This window comes from Gigantopelta aegis, chromosome 3, assembly GCF_016097555.1.
Source record: "Gigantopelta aegis isolate Gae_Host chromosome 3, Gae_host_genome, whole genome shotgun sequence".
Classification (NCBI taxonomy): domain Eukaryota; kingdom Metazoa; phylum Mollusca; class Gastropoda; order Neomphalida; family Peltospiridae; genus Gigantopelta; species Gigantopelta aegis.
Window position 1 is genome coordinate 95,907,530 of NC_054701.1, and position 19,954 is coordinate 95,927,483.

The following is a 19,954-nucleotide window of genomic DNA, read 5'->3' on the forward strand; positions in this document are numbered from 1 at the left end:
TTTTGCTTAATATAACTCATAAAATCATTGCAACTGTTTAGTTTTCAGGCATATTATTATTATAGTTTCTTCAGCTGATCCACTGGCAATATAAAGTGGCGGGTTACAGCAAATCAAATAAATCTGGATATGTAGTTAAATCTGTTGTAAACATTTCCACTCGGTGTACTTACTGAATATTTGTAGTCCTTTACTTAGTGAATATTTGTAGTCCTTTACTTAGTGAATATTTAGTCCTTTACTTACTGAATATTTATAGTCCTTTGCGATCAGCATACGACAGGTTTCAGTTATCGTATCTCCCTGCAATTATAAAATCAGTCATGTTTCTCAAATCATTTATTTCAATCAGCTAGTCTCCAACTTCAATAACCTCAGGTTTGTAATACATGTATGACAAATTTTGTAAAATATACTCAGGCAATACTTTTACTTATATTTATTCAAAATTACCCATGTCAGTATATTTACATATCACATGACCACATTCACTGAGATATGCAAATTTGCATGTATGTAAACAAATACTCATGTGTGCATATGAATGGGGCTACACTATTTTGTGCAACAGCAATTCATCTTTAAGGTTCTTAATTTATATTTTGGCCTTCTTAAATTTTACTACTAAAGTCTGAACCACATTGTTAACAACAACGATAGTTTACTCTTCTACCTTTAATTACCATTAGATTGTTCCCCATACTTTGTCCAGATATAAATTATGACACAGAAGGAAGGAAATGTTTTATTTAATGATGCACTCAACACATTTTATTTACAGCTACATGGTGTCGGACATTTGGTTAAGGACCACACCGATATTGAGAGAGGAAACACGCTGTCACCACTTCCTGGGCTATTTTTTTCGATTAGTAGCAAGGGATCTTTTATGTGCACCATCCCAGACAGATACCACGGCCTTTGATATACCAGTCATGGTGCACTGGCTGGAGCGAGAAATAGCACAATTGGCCCACCGATCTCAGACCAAATGCGCATCAATTGGGTTATGTTCTACCCCTCGTGACACGGATTCCACATATTAGACTGACACGATATCACCTATGTTGACTTCATCAAGATGTCCTAGGAAAAACATGTGCAATTTTCTACAGTCTGCCATTTTGCTTTTTTTATGGAATACTCTTCAAGAGGGGTGGAAGCCTCCAAAGTATGTGACGTAATTAATTTGATGTCATGATGATTACGTATTACCATAGCTCATGTCATGACGTAGTTTGATTATGTCATATCAATATACACCCCTCTTGAAGAGTATTCCATTAAAATGCAAAATGGCAGCCAGCAATTTGTCCTAGGAGGTCTCAGCAAAGTCAATTTATGTGACCTGGTTACAATCTAGCATGTGGAATCTGTTTTTGTAATGGTATTATAATGGTAATTAAATTAATTTAAAGGTAGGACAGTAATTTATTGTGAATTTGTTAACAATGTGGTTCGGACTTTTGACTAAAAGTATACAGCAAATTTATGTCCATAGCAAGCATGTTAACACCAACCAAACTAACAATCAAGTCAAAGATTAAATCAATATGGTCGAGTATTGTAAAATCGAGAGTATAGTAAGTTCGAGACTGCGATTTTCGTGAAATTCTTGAGCCCGATGGCGCTTCAGTCGGTTTTGGTAATAAAAACATCAGAAAACACACCAAGAGGTTATGAACAAGTTTCACAGAAATAATGCTATACAAACAGGTATAACCAGAACAAAATGTTTGTTTATATATTTTTTTTAACGGTTTTCACTAATTCCTGTTTTCACCCCAGAAACGAAACCTCACATTATCAAAAATACGGAAGTAGACAAAAATGGTTTGGGTTGGATGGCAAAAATGACAGCTTTCGGTCATGTGACACATAGCGAGATACTCTGTAAGGCCACGATAAAGTAATTAAATGAGTACTACCAGAGTTGGGGGTCTTATCAAATAAACAGCAAATAAGGCACTGACAGATTACATGAGAGTGGGTTCTAATGCCAGAAATTCTGCTTTTAATGTACTGCACCATTGAGTGATAAACGCCATATAACCATAAATAAAATGTGTTGAGTGCATCATTAAATAAAACATTTCCTTCAGTGAGTGATCAGGAGAGGTGATCGATTCTTTTGCCATCACTGTAGATCAAATAGTCAAAACAATGAACAGTAAATTACATGTTCCATACTGATTGTCAGCGTTTCCATAGTTGTCACCATTTAAAATTTTATGACGTTTCATTGTTCATTGTTTTATGAATGTTAGTCCTGTTCATCAGTTGGTTAAAAAAAAGGAGGTTTGGGTTTTTTTTAATACAAAAGAAATTTAATGAAATGTTCCAGAAACAAAACATTTCTTTTAAATGACGTCAATTGAATGTGAAGTCATAGAAAGTAACTGTGTAAGTGTGTTGGTATTATATCAGCAATGTTGAATGTTCCAATGGAGTTCATTTTTAGTTGACTTTACTATGAACATATTTATGTACTGGTAAGTGACATTTTTATTGTTTTCAGTTTCTAATTATGGTCCTTCCGGTCAAGTCAAACCATTGGGTCTTGAAATTACAATACTCAACCGTAACTGAATTCATCTTTAACGACCAGTTGAGTTTACGTCATCTTTACCTTCATGTCACCGCCCCTAACTTTATGAGTAGTTCTTGAGAAGTGGTCCAACAGATCGGATAGGTCTTTTCTATCCACGATTCCATCACTGCTTTCGTTCATTGTGATCACCTGACTTCAATATTGGACTCCTTGTGCAAGATCAAGAAAACGAAACTACTTTGCACTGAAATAAAACTAGCGAACTTTTCTATCCGCTGTGAAGCCAGCGAACAATAAGAGGTTATCGGATGTCAGGTCTTTCCAGAATATAGTTCCCATATTGATTTACTTTATTTTCTGTTTGTATCAATAGATTTATAGTGATTTTGCAATAAACAATTATTTCTTCCACAATACAGTGAATACTAATATATTACAATTCTGAAATATGATTATTAGTTTAGGTATCAATGCGCATCCGGCTTCTCACCCCCTTACCTCTGCCATTTTGTTCGCTAGCTTCCAGGTTTTGTTCGCTGAGTTAAAATTAATAGATATAGATCGAATTTTTATATTGCAATATTAATTTGCCATCACTTTAAGTCTTTTAAATAATTGTGCTTTAGAATTTGTTCATTGCATTGTTTACTACTTAGTATAATATTGTTGTTTTTGTTAAATTAAATTGTATCAAATCATAATATTTGTGTGTTTTTCACAGCCACTAACATGTTCAGTCCTGCTGTTGCGAGGAAATTAGTTGTTTTTTTTCAGATTCCAGCCGATCTTTCTCCCGATTGATCCCCTCAGTTCGACGGATACAGAGGCCTACCCGGTTTACTGCTAGTCTTAGGAATCGACTTCAGCAGGCTCAGCCATTCAGGTTACTTAGAAGCTATCTCTTAGTTCTCTATGAAACTGAAATGTGTACTCTGGGTAGTATTGTCTTTTTCATCAGGTATTACATGGTATGATAATGACATAAATCCCTGTGCATGGCTGATGCCCTATTATAGAATAGAGTTTGGAACTATATAGCCATTTTAATCATAAAAATCACAATAATGGTGGCTATTTTGTTTATATGGGTACCTGTGAAAATTAGTTCTTGCCTAACTTCGAGGTCCATTTACAGACAGAACTAAATGATCTGACATGAATCCCTATGCATGGCTAATACCTTATTATAGAGTAGATTTGGGAACTACATAGCCATTTTCGTCACGAAAATCTGTTTAAGGGCAGTTTAAGGGGTGGGTATTGGGGTTGTATGGGTGTCCGTGAAAATAAGTTGTTGCCTATTTTCAGGCTCCATTTACAGACAGAACTAAATGATGTCACTTAAATCCCTATGTGTGGCTGATACCCTATTATAGTGTAGAGTTAGGAACTGCATAGCCATTTTCGTCACGAAAATCGGTTTAAGGGCAGATGGGGTGGGTATTGGGGTTGTATGGGTGTCCGTGAAAATAAGTTGTTGCCTATTTTCAGGCTCCATTTACAGACAGAACTAAATGATGTGACTTAAATCCCTATGTGTGGCTGATACCCTATTATAGTGTAGAGTTAGGAACTACATAGCCATTTTCGTAACGAAAATGTTTTTAAGGGCAGATGGGGTTGTATGGGTGTCCGTGAAAATAAGTTTTTGCCTGTTTTCAGGCTCCATTTACAGACAGAACTAAATGATGTGACATGAATCCCTATGTGTGGCTGATACCCTGTTATAGAGTAGAGTTAGGAACTACATAGCCATTTTCGTCACGAAAATGTTTTTAAGGGCAGATTGGGTGGGTATTGGGGTTGTATGGGTGTCCGTGAAAATAAGTTGTTGCCTATTTTCAGGCTCCATTTACAGACAGAACTAAATGATGTGACTTAAATCCCTATGTGTGGCTGATACCCTATTATAGTGTAGAGTTAGGAACTACATAGCCATTTTCGTAACGAAAATGTTTTTAAGGGCAGATGGGGTTGTATGGGTGTCCGTGAAAATAAGTTTTTGCCTGTTTTCAGGCTCCATTTACAGACAGAACTAAATGATGTGACATGAATCCCTATGTGTGGCTGATACCCTGTTATAGAGTAGAGTTAGGAACTACATAGCCATTTTCGTCACGAAAATGTTTTTAAGGGCAGATGGGGTGGGTATTGGGGTTGTATGGGTGTCCGTGAAACTAAGTTTTTGCCTGTTTTCAGGCTCCATTTACAGACAGAACTAAATGATCTGACATGAATCCCTATGCATGGCTAATACCTTATTATAGAGTAGATTTGGGAACTACATAGCCATTTTCGTCACGAAAATCGGTTTAAGGGCAGATGGGGTGGGTATTGGGGTTGTATGGGTGTCCGTGAAATTAAGTTGTTACCTATTTTCAGGCTGCATTTACAGACAGAACTAAATGATGTGACTTAAATCCCTATGTGTGGCTGATACCCTGTTATAGAGTAGAGTTAGGAACTACATAGCCATTTTCGTCACGAAAATCGGTTTAAGGGCAGATGGGGTGGGTATTGGGGTTGTATGGGTGTCCGTGAAATTAAGTTGTTACCTATTTTCAGGCTCCATTTACAGACAGAACTAAATGATGTGACTTGAATCCCTATGTGTGGCTGATACCCTATTATAGTGTAGAGTTAGGAACTACATAGCCATTTTCATAACGAAAATGTTTTTAAGGGCAGATGGGGTGGGTGTCCGTGAAAATAAGTTTTTGCCTGTTTTCAGGCTCCATTTACAGACAGAACTAAATGATGTGACATGAATCCCTATGTGTGGCTGATACCCTGTTATAGAGTAGAGTTAGGAACTACATAGCCATTTTCGTCACGAAAATGTTTTTAAGGGCAGATTGGGTGGGTATTGGGGTTGTATGGGTGTCCGTGAAATTAAGTTGTTGCCCATTTTCAGGCTCCATTTACAGACAGAACTAAATGATCTGACTTAAATCCCTATGTCTGGCTGATACCGTTATAGAGTAGAGTTAGGAACTACATAGCCATTTTCATCACGAAAATCGGTTTAAGGGCAGATGGGGTGGGTATTGGGGTTGTATGGGTGTCCGTGAAATTAAGTTGTTGCCTATTTACTATGAAATTAGTACTGCAACAATCCTTGATGGAACAACATACAAGTTACAATCAATTGTTGCAGAAATGGATGGAAAATGGATTCTATTTTGTATTGATGGCAGCAATTTAATAGAAATCATTAATGATAGTAGGAAAATCAGTAAAGCTGTATGCATTACTGATTTTAAAATATACAAAAATATATTATTGTTTTACGACAAAACTGTGCAAAAACAGATGTCTATTGAGAAGTTGCAATTCTGTAAAAAAAGAATTAAAAGTTAAGAAATCTGAGCTATTTGTTGATTGCAGTCCTATAAAAAAGAATCAACTGGAAAGCACTGTTGCTGTTGAAATTGGAGGAATAACCATAACTGAAGACTTTTTAAACCTTATTCTTGATACAGATAGGTGTCTAAACAGCAACCACATTAATGTATACATGATTGCACTGCAAAAGCAACTGAAACATCAAGATATTCACATGGTAGACTGTGGTTGGTTTAGTCAAAAGCTGTTGGTTCATTGTAATACCCATCAACCAAGATGGACAATTCATATACCAGAAAGTAAAAATAAGAGATGGTGGGATTATAGATATGTAGTTATTCCATTAAATGAAAATAACAACCATTGAACTGTAGTAATGATGGACACATTACATAATATATTATATTATTGTGACTCATTTGGGCGAAGAAATGACTTGGTTATTTTTCAGATAACCAGATACTTGATGTTTGAACACGCAATGTGCTTTGGAAAGCCCTTAAATGTTAAAGCTTGGTCTTTGGTTATTTACTCAGAAATGCCCGGTTTCAGTCGACAGACAGATTCAAGTAGTTGTGGGGTGTATGTTTGCGCAATGGCAAAAGCGATTTTAACAAACAAATGTGTTCCTAAATGCCCTAACCTGCATTTCTACAGAAGGCAGATAGTTCGAGAAATACTGCAATACAAGTGAGATGAATATTTATGAAGTTATGTCGGGCATGAATAATTTTCAATTTTTTTTTTTTTTTTTTATTACTAGCATTAATTTTGTTTAGTATTACTTTAATTCAATGTTTAATTATAATTTATATTGATGTTTATCATGTTGCAGAAGTGGGTTGGTGTTTCATTTCATTGACACAAATCATTCTGAACAATCTCACTTAGTAATGCATGAATCGTACTTACTTACATTATAAATTTAAAGGGGTTTTTTTGGGTTTTTTTTTTTCATATTTGGAGATGGCTAAAGATGGGTTGTGAGTCTAGCTGGGTTACAGCGACCCCAAGATGATCAACCTCTTGATAAATAACGTGTAAAATGTGTGTTCAGCTGCTTTTCTTATTATTACTATGACTTTTCTTTGTATTAATTTATTTTAATTTTTTAGAATATTTACAGGTGCTGTATGTGATGTTGCAGAAGTGACTTGGTGTTTTATGTTATACACAACCCATTCTGAACATTGATGTGTATCATGTTGTAGAAGTGGGTTGGTGTTTCATTTGTTCATTCTGAACATTGCCACTTAGTAATGTGTGAGTCGTACTTACCATAGCATTATAAATACAAAGGATTTTTAAAAAATATTTGGAGATGGCTAAAGATGGTTTAAGAGTCTAGTTGGGTTACAGCCACCCCAAGATGATCAACCTCTTGATAAATGCAAGAAGGGAATATTGTTCTGTTTTTTTAAAAGTTTACAATGATCAAGAAGATGATGGATGGTGTTTTCTTTTTGAAGACAAACGACATAAAGTTCAAGTAGTTAAACATATATACATATTTTGTTCTCATACCCTGACTGATGACCAGCTATGGTTTCATGTACACATTTTTAAAGTACATGAAAGGCCTATTGAGAACAAAAGTACATTTTAAAATGCTAACAATGAGGCCGAAACCTTTGTAGTGACATTGTTTTCTTCTGTCTTTCTTGATTTCTGAACAATGCACAGTGCATCCACTACTTATTTATTATAAAGAAAACCACCACTTCATAAGTATTGTAGTGACAATACCATTTATGAAATGTCCCTATACATAAAGCTCAATATGTACAGTAAACAAGTCACCACAAAGGTATCAGGGTTGATGCATTTTAGTAATAGTTGTAAAGTTTTTTTAAGATGCAATAAATGTATGATGCAAAGTATGGTTTGAATGAAAAGCAGGTAAGTTTAAATGTGTTCTACTCTATATTTAGATGATGTAGTTTGGGCATGTTGGAAGAGTTAAAGAAATTTAATTGTGAAGTTACATAAATGGGTTTGTATTTTTTAATTTATTCCATTTAACTTCCTTAAAAAAAAAGACCCACATAATTGAATATATATTGGAAAGAAGTATTGGAATGCAGTATGTGATTTCGTTTTAATGTAGGGGAGACTACTCGTGTGCAGCATGTTTTTGGGTATAGGCTAGAAAAAATGTCGGGACACTCCGACCTCAAGATAAATAAACCACGTTAGCCAATTAACAGTATTTTCAAAATAAATATCAACAAAATCAGGCAACTACATGTTATCTGTTCCCTTGACTTTTTTTCAATGCACATCAGCAAAAATTAGTAAATTGTTACAGAATTAAAGTAGGAATCAATACACGGTCAAAATATTAATCGATACCGAAGACACAGTATCGTGTATTTTGTCAGCACTAGTATCGGGATATATTGGTGTATCCGTATCCCCCCTTTTAATGACATGTATGTATAGTTAGTAGCATATAATATAACGTTTAGCTGCTTCCCGTTTTCTAAATATAGCTGTAGCGGGAATTGGCGAGTTAATTGTGGCATTTTGCCAAGCGTGATTACTGCCTGTTTTTAATTAATATTGCTTTTGTTTTTGTTTTCGTTTAAAAGTTATCATGTTTAGTAATGGAACTGGATTGTCCGACTACAATTAAACATTCTAACAATGTTATGCCCTGTAATGCTCTGAAACGCTAAACCATACCCCATCACACATTTTGTAATGTGTAAGTTAAACACACGCAACAATATTCACAAACAAGTCATGCGATATGTATACTTTAATTTTAAAGTATTTGACGATGTGGGAAAGCAGATTTCGACCATATGATAATTATTTTGTGTACATACGTTTACCTACAATACAAAACAAAAGCCCCCCCCCCCCCCCTGACTCCCCAACCCATTCCTGAACAAACAAAAATCATACCATTTAAATAATAATGAATAACTGCTTTGTGTAACAGTTTGAGACAACACCCCACATAAAGTAACAACATTTGGACACATACCCACCACCTCATGCATTAAATGATATTTGAACAATTGTTAAAGCAGTAAAATAGTAAATAGTTAATACAAAAATTCATTAATGGTAATTTTTATATGCCCATCTATGATGTATTTTATTATGGTCTGCTAACATAATTAGAATTGAATCATACCCGTAACATATTCATTAATATCTGTGGTTTTCCATTAAACTCCTGATGGGTGTATCATGTACCTTGCTGGTACTCTTGTTTTTTTGTTTTTTTTACAAACATTAAATATTACACATTTTCTCATTTCTTTTTTCAGATTATTGTACATCTTCAAAACTGTGCAACTGAATACATACTGGTATCCTTCTTTTTAATTACAAATATATACAGTGATATAAATTTTGTTCAACACTTTTAAATTTAACTATGGCAGAAAGAAAATTAGCCAAATTTATTGCAGAACATCAGGTTAATATTCCTTCAGTAGATCCCAGCTGTTTTGCTGTTTTATTAGCTGACAGCAGGGGAATATATTTGAAAAATGCACATAAGGAATTGCAATTGCCTGTAGTGTTCCTTTGTGAAAAAGGTGCTCGTACAGCAGTACTTTTTAATATTTTGAAAGGCAGGTTGCCTAAATTAATTAAAGAGCATGGCAAACCACCTGTTGTGTATGTCTGGTCAGGTACCTGCGACATTACCAAAATCTTTTCTAAGAAAAGATACATTACATTGAGAGATGAAACCTCTCGAACAGTACAAGACAATGTCAGCATTTACAAGCAGTTAATGGCCTTTGTCTTAAATGTGGGTGGGAAAGTTAGGTTTGTCGGTACGACATTCCACTCAGCTGTTGACTGGAATGCATCGAAAGTTAATTTTTAATCATGGATAGTACATTTTTAAAATCACTGATCCATGGCTAAGGGATTTTTTTTTATAACATTCTAGAAGCCCTGAGTATATGTGAACAACAGTTTCACTAATTGTTGTATGGATAATTAAATAATTAATTATTAAATGTAATGGTTGAAAATCTAGCTGGGTTACAGCGATCCCAAGATGACTGACCACATTTTATAAGTCATTGGGAATCTGGGTTTAACTACTTTCAGTTAATACATTATCTTTCTGTCCGTCAAGGTGGCACTAGAAGAAGCGTCTTTCTTCTTGAATGCAAAATAAAACTTAGTAGTTAGAAAAACCTTTTTGTTCTCATACCCTGACTGATGACCAGTTATGGTTTCATGTATAAAAAATTACATGAAAGGCCTATTGAGAACAAAAATTATTTTAGAAATGCTGACAATTAGGCCGAAACCTTTGGGGTGACGCAATATTAAAAGAAATTGAAATTGAATGTGTAGGTAATATTTCAATTTTCTACAATAATTTTTTTTTTAAATTACAAAATTCAGTACTCCATAAATTATTCAATGGATTGTCTTTTCTATAAAATTAAAGTAACAGTATTGTACTTTTAAGTTAGTGTGTATGTACACTTAACTTACGTCACCACAAAGGTATCAGGGTTGATGCATTTCAACAAAAAAAATATGTAACGAAAAGTTTAACACATTCAAGATGCAGAAGGTGAGTCCCACCCCCCAACATAAACACACCAAAAAAAACCCTAATCAACAAAAACAAAAAACAAAGCAGGAATACAAAACAACCAAAGGTTACAAATTAAAACAAACAACATGTATGCTTTATTGCTAGTAAGCAAGACTATTGGATTGGGGGTTTTTCAAAACAATATAAAAAGAGGAAATAGTAATTTTATTTGATATCAAAGAAATTAATTAATAAACTTGTTAAATAAATTTTACGATAAATATATAACAATTACAGTACGTTATGTTCATATACAAGGTCTCTTTATATTTATTTGTACGATATACCATTAAACAGCTCATTATTGGTATTGGGACAATGTCGAAACATTTAAGCTGGTGCTCCAAGTAAAACGGATAAAGTACAAAAGTAATAAAGAGTTGTCTCCCTTGACAAGCTTTTTAGTTTTACCAATCGATAACTTCCGGTCAAAAAAGTTCGCTACAAAAGTTCGCTAGAATCACAGTAGACTACTTTGCGGAAGTAAATCTGTACGATCTTTCGCAGTGGAGATAAAATCAGTTTCATGTTGTAGTAGATTGGTTTTGTTCAGCTCTTTATGTACTCCACCTGCTGAACAGGTATAACTATCTTACTCGGCCAATGTAACTAAATTCCTTATTTTTAAAAGAGGTATTTAATTTGAAATTATTTTAGGATATGAACTGTGCTGAATTCTGTGTTGTTATGGGCAAATAATCATTAAATTTTATTTTGTGGTGAGTGGCGATAGCGGTGTGTGTTGTTGAAAGATTTGCTGCAATTCCACCCTCCAATAAATTCCAATATATTATGTTTACGGTAGTTTCCTTTCTCTCATATCAATGCTGTCCTGGATAGACAACCAACCTGTTATCTTGTGTGAATACAAGCAGTTGAAGTATCAGACTATCTGACACCGAGACAGTCGCAGAGCACTCCCAAGTGAGTAGAACCAGTTGCCCTCAGTAAACCCATCGGGCCGATTTCACGTCTGGGTTTCGTAACACCAGGTTATATGAAAACCTAGGTTTAACACTGGTTTGCGTGACACCAGGTTATATGAAAACCTAGGTTTAACACTGGTTTGCGTAAAACATTGAAAAACTTGACCAGGACCTACACCCGTGGTGCATTTCACATGTGTGTGTTTTACCCTAGTTCATTAAGATTAACTTTGGCTACAAGTGCAAGCACTACCAAAGTGCTTGCACTTGTAGCCAAAGTTAATCTTGATGAACTAATTTTACCCGTGTTTACAAAACCACGCTTTTTACATGGGTTACCTGCACAGCTAGAAAGGGACATAAGCGAGGGATAGCTTACACTTCATTACTTTGTAGTTCAAACTCGTTCCTAGTATATTATTAGCATTCGCGTACCAGATGGAGGGGTCAGATACACACCCCCCCCCCCCCCCCCCCAGTCTGGGGCAAACCGTATTCGGGCAAAATGGAGATGTTTGGCCAAAATAAGCTGGCCTGAAAACGTTTCACTGTGTATTTCCATCATTCTACTCCCAATATTAGTTATAATCCACGTAAAATACGTACAGAAAGAAAGAAATGTTTTATTTAACGACGCACTCAACACATTTTATTTACGGTTATATGGCGTCAGACATATGGTTAAGGACCACACAGATTTTGAGAGGTAACCCGCTGTCACCACTATATGGGCTACTCTTCCGATTAGCAGAAAGGGATCTTTTATTTGCGCTTCCCACAGGCAGGATAGCACAAACCATCGCCTTTGTTGAACCAGTTATGGATCACTGGTCGGTGCAAGTGGTTTACACCTACCCATTGAGCCTTGCGGAGCACTCACTCAGGGTAAAATACGTACAGAACCCTTCATAGCTGTTGGTAATAATGCACAGATGAATAAACGTTGTTACCCAGAATTGGGCATTTCCCTTTAATTGGGGCAAAAACCAGCCCCCCCCCCCCCCACACACACACACACACTCTAAAACAAAAAAGGGACTCGTACGCCTGATGGTAACGAGAAAACGTTTTGTTAAATTTTCAAACCTGTAGTCCTATCTCGCCTTTTTCCCCTTTATTAAGATGAGACAAACACGAATGCATGTCATTATAATACTGCAGTTTGTGATAGACGTTTAAAGAATTTGCGTTCATGACTCTGTTTTTAGTGTTAAATTTATAACAAAATGTCATTTTAATGCAATTCATTATATATATATTTAGCAGAATAAAAATAACTTTTGTTTTTGAAAATTATCTGTGAGTGTGATTAAAATACAAAGCAATAGGAATACTCAGAACAATGTGTAAAGTGGTTTATATCGTTTCTATACATGAACGTGCGTCTAAAATAAAGGTATTTAAAGAAAAAATAGCTGGGGTAATAAATAGAATAATAAACGAGATACCAGTTATTCGGCTCGGGGTAAAAGAACACACAGAGGGTACATAAAAAGCCATATACCCCTCGTGATGCTTCTACAACTTATATTGATTATTTTTCACACAAATATAAGTTTATCACGTAAGATGACATATGAATGAAAGTGTTTACATGTAATACTACATATACCATGTCATGTATTTAACACTTCATGATGCCTTTAAGTCAGAAATATGACATGAGTTTATTACAAATACAATGTCATGTATTTAACACTTCATGATGCCTTTAAGTCAGAAATATGACATGAGTTTATTACATATACAATGTCATGTATTTAACACTTCATGATGCCTTTAAGTCAGAAATATGACATGAGTTTATTACAGTGCACTTGGTTGAAAACTGTGATTTGAACCTAGTGTATACATCACTGCTATCTTTCTCTGTTGGTTGAAAACTGTGATTTGAACCTGGCGTATACATCACTGCTATCTTTCTCTGCTGGTTGAAAACTGTGATTTGAACCTGGCGTATACATCACTGCTATTTTTCTCTGTTGGTTGAAAACTGTGATTTGAACCTGGCGTAAGCGGCCGTGCTGATCACCACACTAACGAGGAGATGTTCACTGTCCGAGTCTGGTTCTGCAGATTTCACTGTCGCCTCTTTGTACAACCAGCTGTAAAACAAACAGTCTGTCATGTTGTTATAACAAACACCATCTCATACTGTTATCACACACACCACCTCATACTGTTATCACACACACCACCTCATGCTGATATCACACACACCATCTCATGTTGTTATAACAAACACCATCTCATACTGTTATCACACACACCATCTCATGCTGTTATCACACACACCATCTAATGTTTTTATCACACAAACCATCTCATGCTATTATCACAAACACCATCTCATGTTGTTATCACACACACCATCTCATGCTGTTATCACACACACCATCTGATGCTGTTATCACACACACCATCTGATGCTGTTATCACACACACCATTTCATGCTGTTATCACACACACCATCTCATGTTGTTATCACACACACCATCTCATGCTGTTATCACACACACCATCTCATGTTGTTATCACACACACCATCTCATGTTATACAATAACAAAATAAAGGATGTTTTTAACAATTTACAAACATAAACCCTGTTGTAAAGTGGAACTTGTTGATATATTAAACAATTCATGAATTAAAGTAATCCAAATCACACACAATTTAACTTAAAGGGACATACCCTAGTTTTTAAACACTAAGGCATATTGTTTACTATTAGAGCCATTTATGATCACTGAAATCAAACATTACTTATATTTTATTGTTTAGATTATCCATTTCGGTACAACTAAAGTGTTTCTGGTCATCCTGGCGTTTCTAATACCACAAAATGCTTTGTTCATATTTTAAACAATGCAAGTGCGCCTGAGAAGTAACAGTTGTGGAGTCACGTTTTAGTCTACTTTTAAAGGTAGGGTCAACTCAAACAAGAGCCTTATGTGTTGGAAAGATGCATACCCGGACCACCAACACATACTGACACTTTAGCAAATGAAAAACGTGTAATTTTAGAGTTAATAAAAAAACATGATTATTCTTGCTAACTGGGGCAGCCATTTTGTTTTGTGACGTCCGGTGGGATAGCTTGGGGCGAAGTGACGTCAGCTCCTGACCATCTCCTGTATGTACAGTGTAAACAAAAGCAGTAATTTTCGACAAGGCGCTTCTCTTTGATCAACCTGACTTGTAAAACAGCATAAATGATGTAATAATATAATAAACTATTTAACTAAATATATTTCAAGATGCATTAACGGAGCAAAATGGGGTTATAGTATTTTTCTCTGTTTAATAATCCAAAGGAAAAATGTACACTATTAGGCCTATTGATATACTACGTTGGAGCAAAAACGACAACCCACGATACCAAAGTGATAATTTTCTTTTCCTTGGGACTACGTAATTGGTCAGTTCTGTGGTTTTAGATGGAATAGTCTACTTAATCAATAGTTTTACAGAACTATTTACAGTAATAAACCATGTCCATTACAATTTTAGGGGAGACAGGTAATATTCCACAATATCGGTATGTATTTTTGTGTCTAGACAGGGTTAATTAATTGGCTCGTCTGGTTACCAATGAAATACACACCTGCCAATCAGGAATCACAGGCAGAAGCAACTAACGGCATAGACCAATTAACTAAGAAAACACTCCGTGTATCATTTCAGTACGTAGGTTAATGCATGGTGGGCAAAACATTGTTAATTGTTTCGATTTGTTGTGTAGCCACTTTGACAATGGTATTTTATTTTGTATTGAAAAATAACATATATAGTGCTGGATATACTTATTGCTGGCTTACTGGGATGTGTATTATTACAGAACATTGCAATGTATGACTATTTATCATCCTGCAAAAACCAGGTAGATTGTGTTTCTCTAGTTCTAAGGCTTATTCCTGACGTTGCGCGTTAAGTATTATGTAACCACCAGCTCGCCAGAGGGCGTACTCACTGAGATGGTACAAAATGGCTGTGCCCGTTATATATAATAGCCGTCATATTTAACCGTTTTATTAATTAACTATACGATTATACGCGTTGATATTAAGCAATAATATGCATACCAGGCCAAATGCCATTTCAAAGTCACAGACTCTTGTTTCACTCTGTTGTATCCCAATTTGTTACATGTTTGTAAATTAACCAAACTTAGTGTCCATTTTTACGGGTTGAATTTAGGGTCTAGGTGAAAAACATGCCTTAGAATTTAAAAACTAGGGTCTGTCGCTTTAAGTAAAATTACATAATTATATATTACACAACTGAAGTTAGAAAGTAACACATCTAAAACTGACAAGTACACCTCCCAGCACGATACTGCTTAATATACCAGTTATATAAACCTGCATATAAATGACACTGAACAACAACAAAAAAACGCTGCAGAATCTTGAGAAGTAGGCGGGGTTACTATGAGTATTTCATTAAGGAAGAGTTGTCCCCTATAATCAAGAAATCCCAGAATATCGCGAGGATTTCCATGTCTGATAAAAGTAATGTTCACCTGAGATGTTCGCCATCCATCGGGATGCGGAATGTTTTCTCCAGCTGACCCGTGGATTGAATGAGGACATCTTGGATCTCATTGCGCAGGTCAGACAAACCCTGACCAGACGTAGCCGACACCAGGAACGAATCATTGTGGAAATTATTTGCATGATTGCTGTTAAAATAAAACATACAATGTCTCTGTGTCAAACTAAACCTAGAGGAAATAGTTTGCATCCCACTGGATATTTACCTCATTAAATTTTAGTTGTTTTTCCAAATGAAACTGTGGTAAAATGCACAATATTAACAAATCAGGTGAGGACTACCAATCAACTATATCCTGCTTTCCGTGAAGTAAATACATCAAAGCCAACAAAGTCAATAAAACATAATTGAAATAAATAAAAAAGTGTTTTATTATCTATCAAGAAAAGCACAATAGCACACAAGGCAAGCCATACTAGATGTAGAACTGGAATCCAGTGTTTACTGTTTAGAACATCATTCCCTCATGTAAATTTTACACAATGCAACCAAATGGCCTAGCATTTAACTAAGAACTTTAATCCTTCCCCAGTTAATAAAAGAGAGTATGTGCACCACAACAGTGCAACAATTACAAGCTATAGTGGACCATCAAGAATGAACTGTCACCTGGACGTGAACCACGTTGTGAGACCTTAGATGTTTTTAAACACAATGTGATCCAACTGATTTAAAAACAAACAAAAACAGAACGACATTCAGAACTATAATGGTACATAGCAGACATGTGACACCTAAAGAATTTACTTTTTAATTCATAGGGATTCCAAGCAACTCCAAAATGCTCATTCTTCTTTCAATCTCTACTCAGGATGTATTTCAGCCAGTCCTAATTTTATGAAGAGATTTGTTTAAACACTGATTTCCCAGCCTGGTGACGTCCCCGAGTAACTTACCAAGTGAGTAGGTCGGCCTTGTTACACACTTCTATGATGTTGGCCATCTGTGTGGGTGACAGCATCGTCTTCAGCGTGCGGATCACATCGTCACACTGCGCTGCGCTGTCGGGGTGGCTGATGTCCCGGACATGCACTATGACATCCTGAAATATAACAACGAATGCTGGCTCTTTTGAAGAATATCAATAAAATTACAATTTTACTTAACTTTGCTCTAATACTTATGGATGTCACTGTTCACTTGACCATTTAAGCAGAAGAATATCTTGTAGTAGTTTGTAGTAGTTTAATTAATCTTGTATGAAAATGTCGCCAAATGATCTTTTTCATAGCCCAACAAAACACATAAAATAAAGGCTTATTAACACTGTTAATTCTCAACGATGCTTATTGACAAATATAGTTTTGACAAATTTAATTTCAGTTTATAGTGTGGACATCAATTATATTGAATAACATGACTCCAGATAACTCTTACCACTATTAAAGAGATGAACAGATTCCAAGATTAGATTAGGTTTGGAAACAAGGGGTTATCTGAGAGATTGGAGAATTAAACAGTCTATGAGTCTAAAGCAGATTCCTATAGATGTAAGGACTGCAATACAAGCAGGTGCACATGCAGGGAGGGATCCTGGGTCACTAATCTCACCCCCATCCACCTCTAGCAAATTTTCTTTTAAAAATATATTTTCCGACCCCCCCCCCCCCCCCATACACACCTATATGTTGCTTGCCATAATCAAGACACCACACCCCAGTAAAATTCCTGTACTTGCACCTGACAAGTCTGTTTAAGAATAATAATTTTGAGGTAACTGTCTTGTTTTAATGTCTGCCTGACAGATCACACTGACTGAGGTCTAACATTGCTGACAGATCACACTGACTGACGTCTAACATTGCTGACAGATCACGCTGACTGAGGTCTAACATTGCTGACAGATCACGCTGACTGAGGTCTAACATTGCTGACAGATCACGCTGACTGAGGTCTAACATTGCTGACAGATCACGCTGACTGAGGTCTAACATTGCTGATCAAACTGACTGAGGTCTAACATTGCTTACAGATCATGCTGACTGAGGTCTAACATTGCTGACAGATCACACTGACTGAGGTCTAACACTGCTTACAGATCACGCTGACTGAGGTCTAACATTGCTGATCAAACTGACTGAGGTCTAACATTGCTTACAGATCATGCTGACTGACGTCTAACATTGCTGACAGATCACACTGACTGAGGTCTAACACTGCTTACAGATCACGCTGACTGAGGTCTAACATTGCTGATCAAACTGACTGAGGTCTAACATTGCTTACAGATCATGCTGACTGACGTCTAACATTGCTGACAGATCACACTGACTGAGGTCTAACACTGCTTACAGATCACGCTGACTGAGGTCTAACATTGCTGACAGATCACGCTGACTGAGGTCTAACATTGCTGATCAAACTGACTGAGGTCTAACATTGCTTACAGATCATGCTGACTGAGGTCTAACATTGCTGACAGATCACACTGACTGAGGTCTAACACTGCTTACAGATCACGCTGACTGAGGTCTAACATTGCTGATCAAACTGACTGAGGTCTAACATTGCTTACAGATCATGCTGACTGACGTCTAACATTGCTGACAGATCACACTGACTGAGGTCTAACACTGCTTACAGATCACGCTGACTGAGGTCTAACATTGCTGATCAAACTGACTGAGGTCTAACATTGCTTACAGATCATGCTGACTGAGGTCTAACATTGCTTACAGATCACGCTGACTGAGGTCTAACATTGCTTACAGATCACGCTGACTGAGGTCTAACATTGCTGACAGATCACACTGACTGAGGTCTAACACTGCTTACAGATCACGCTGACTGAGGTCTAACATTGCTGATCAAACTGACTGAGGTCTAACATTGCTTACAGATCATGCTGACTGAGGTCTAACATTGCTCACAGATCACACTGACTGAGGTCTAACACTGCTTACAGATCACGCTGACTGAGGTCTAACATTGCTTACAGATCATGCTGACTGAGGTCTAACATTGCTTACAGATCACACTGACTGAGGTCTAACACTGCTTACAGATCACGCTGACTGAGGTCTAACATTGCTTACAGATCACGCTGACTGAGGTCTAACATTGCTTACAGATCACACTGACTGAGGTGTAACATTGCTCACAGATCACACTGACTGAGGTGTAACATTGCTTACAGATCACGCTGACTGAGGTGTAACATTGCTCACAGATCACACTGACTGAGGTCTAACACTGCTTACAGATCACGCTGACTGAGGTCTAACATTGCTTACAGATCACGCTGACTGAGGTCTAACATTGCTTACAGATCACACTGCCTGAGGTCTAACATTGCTCACAGATCACACTGACTGAGGTCTAACATTGCTTACAGCCAGCACGGCATCCTCCAGAGTGGCGGAGAAAGCGTTGATGAGGTCAAGTGGAATATCGGAAATGAATCCGACCGTGTCGATGAAGACAGCCATCATGCGGTTGGGTAAGAAACCCGCGTGAGCCGTCACGTCAAGTGTGGCAAACAACTGGTTCCTCGGAGTCAGACCCGAATCTCCAGTCAGAGCTTTTATCACAGTTGTCTTCCCTGAAATGTAACTCTTTTGTAGTAAACTCTAATGCACAATGAAATACATACTAATCAAAACATTGTATCAAAAGAAAGAAACATTAGCAACCGTATTTTGAAGTTGGGAATCATTAGCAAAAGCCAGATGGTGTGTTTAATAAATAATTTCTAGGTAACACTAGCCTAGTGTCCTGCTGAATGTTTTACAACTGAACGCATCACGAACCTCAAGATTAGTTTACAACTGAAAGTTTGATTTATTAATAAACAAAAGAAGTCATATTGAATCCTCAAGAGTAGTTTATAACTGAAAGTTTGATTTATCAATAAAAGAATGAAGTCAGACTAAACATGCTGCTACTGTTAGAACAGGTCAGAGATACTGGATCAGGCGATCCGGTTACTGCTAAACTGGGCATCACGCAGGTAGCTTAACGTCCCTGTAGACCTGTTCTGTTTATATATTAGAAC

At 36.5% G+C, this 19,954-nt stretch overlaps 2 protein-coding genes and 1 long non-coding RNA gene across 6 annotated transcripts in view; 1 reads left to right on the top strand and 2 right to left on the bottom strand.

Moving 5' to 3' along the window:
• The window catches only part of LOC121368959 (myotubularin-related protein 14-like), a 60,079-nt gene extending 57,304 nt beyond the window's left edge, over window positions 1-2,775 (bottom strand). The window contains 2 exon segments of the mRNA XM_041493729.1: window positions 247-303; window positions 2,630-2,775. Coding sequence (XP_041349663.1) covers window positions 247-303; window positions 2,630-2,731 — 159 coding nt within the window. The 5' untranslated portion in view covers window positions 2,732-2,775.
• Window positions 2,776-5,879: 3,104 nt separating this feature from the next.
• On the top strand, window positions 5,880-10,131 carry LOC121369407. The gene is made up of 3 exons (XR_005957611.1): window positions 5,880-6,943; window positions 7,828-7,889; window positions 9,178-10,131. It is a non-coding gene; the product is annotated as an uncharacterized LOC121369407 (long non-coding RNA).
• Window positions 10,132-13,059: 2,928 nt separating this feature from the next.
• The window catches only part of LOC121369409 (putative GTP-binding protein 6), a 35,721-nt gene continuing 28,826 nt past the window's right edge, over window positions 13,060-19,954 (bottom strand). For all 4 annotated transcript variants that reach the window (XM_041494495.1, XM_041494494.1, XM_041494493.1 and 1 more), the window contains exons 9-12: window positions 19,293-19,501; window positions 16,857-17,002; window positions 15,929-16,087; window positions 13,060-13,509 (exon numbers count right to left, since the gene is read on the bottom strand). In XM_041494495.1, coding sequence (XP_041350429.1) covers window positions 13,374-13,509; window positions 15,929-16,087; window positions 16,857-17,002; window positions 19,293-19,501 — 650 coding nt within the window. In that variant the 3' untranslated portion in view covers window positions 13,060-13,373. The remainder of the gene's footprint in view (window positions 13,510-15,928; window positions 16,088-16,856; window positions 17,003-19,292; window positions 19,502-19,954) is intronic.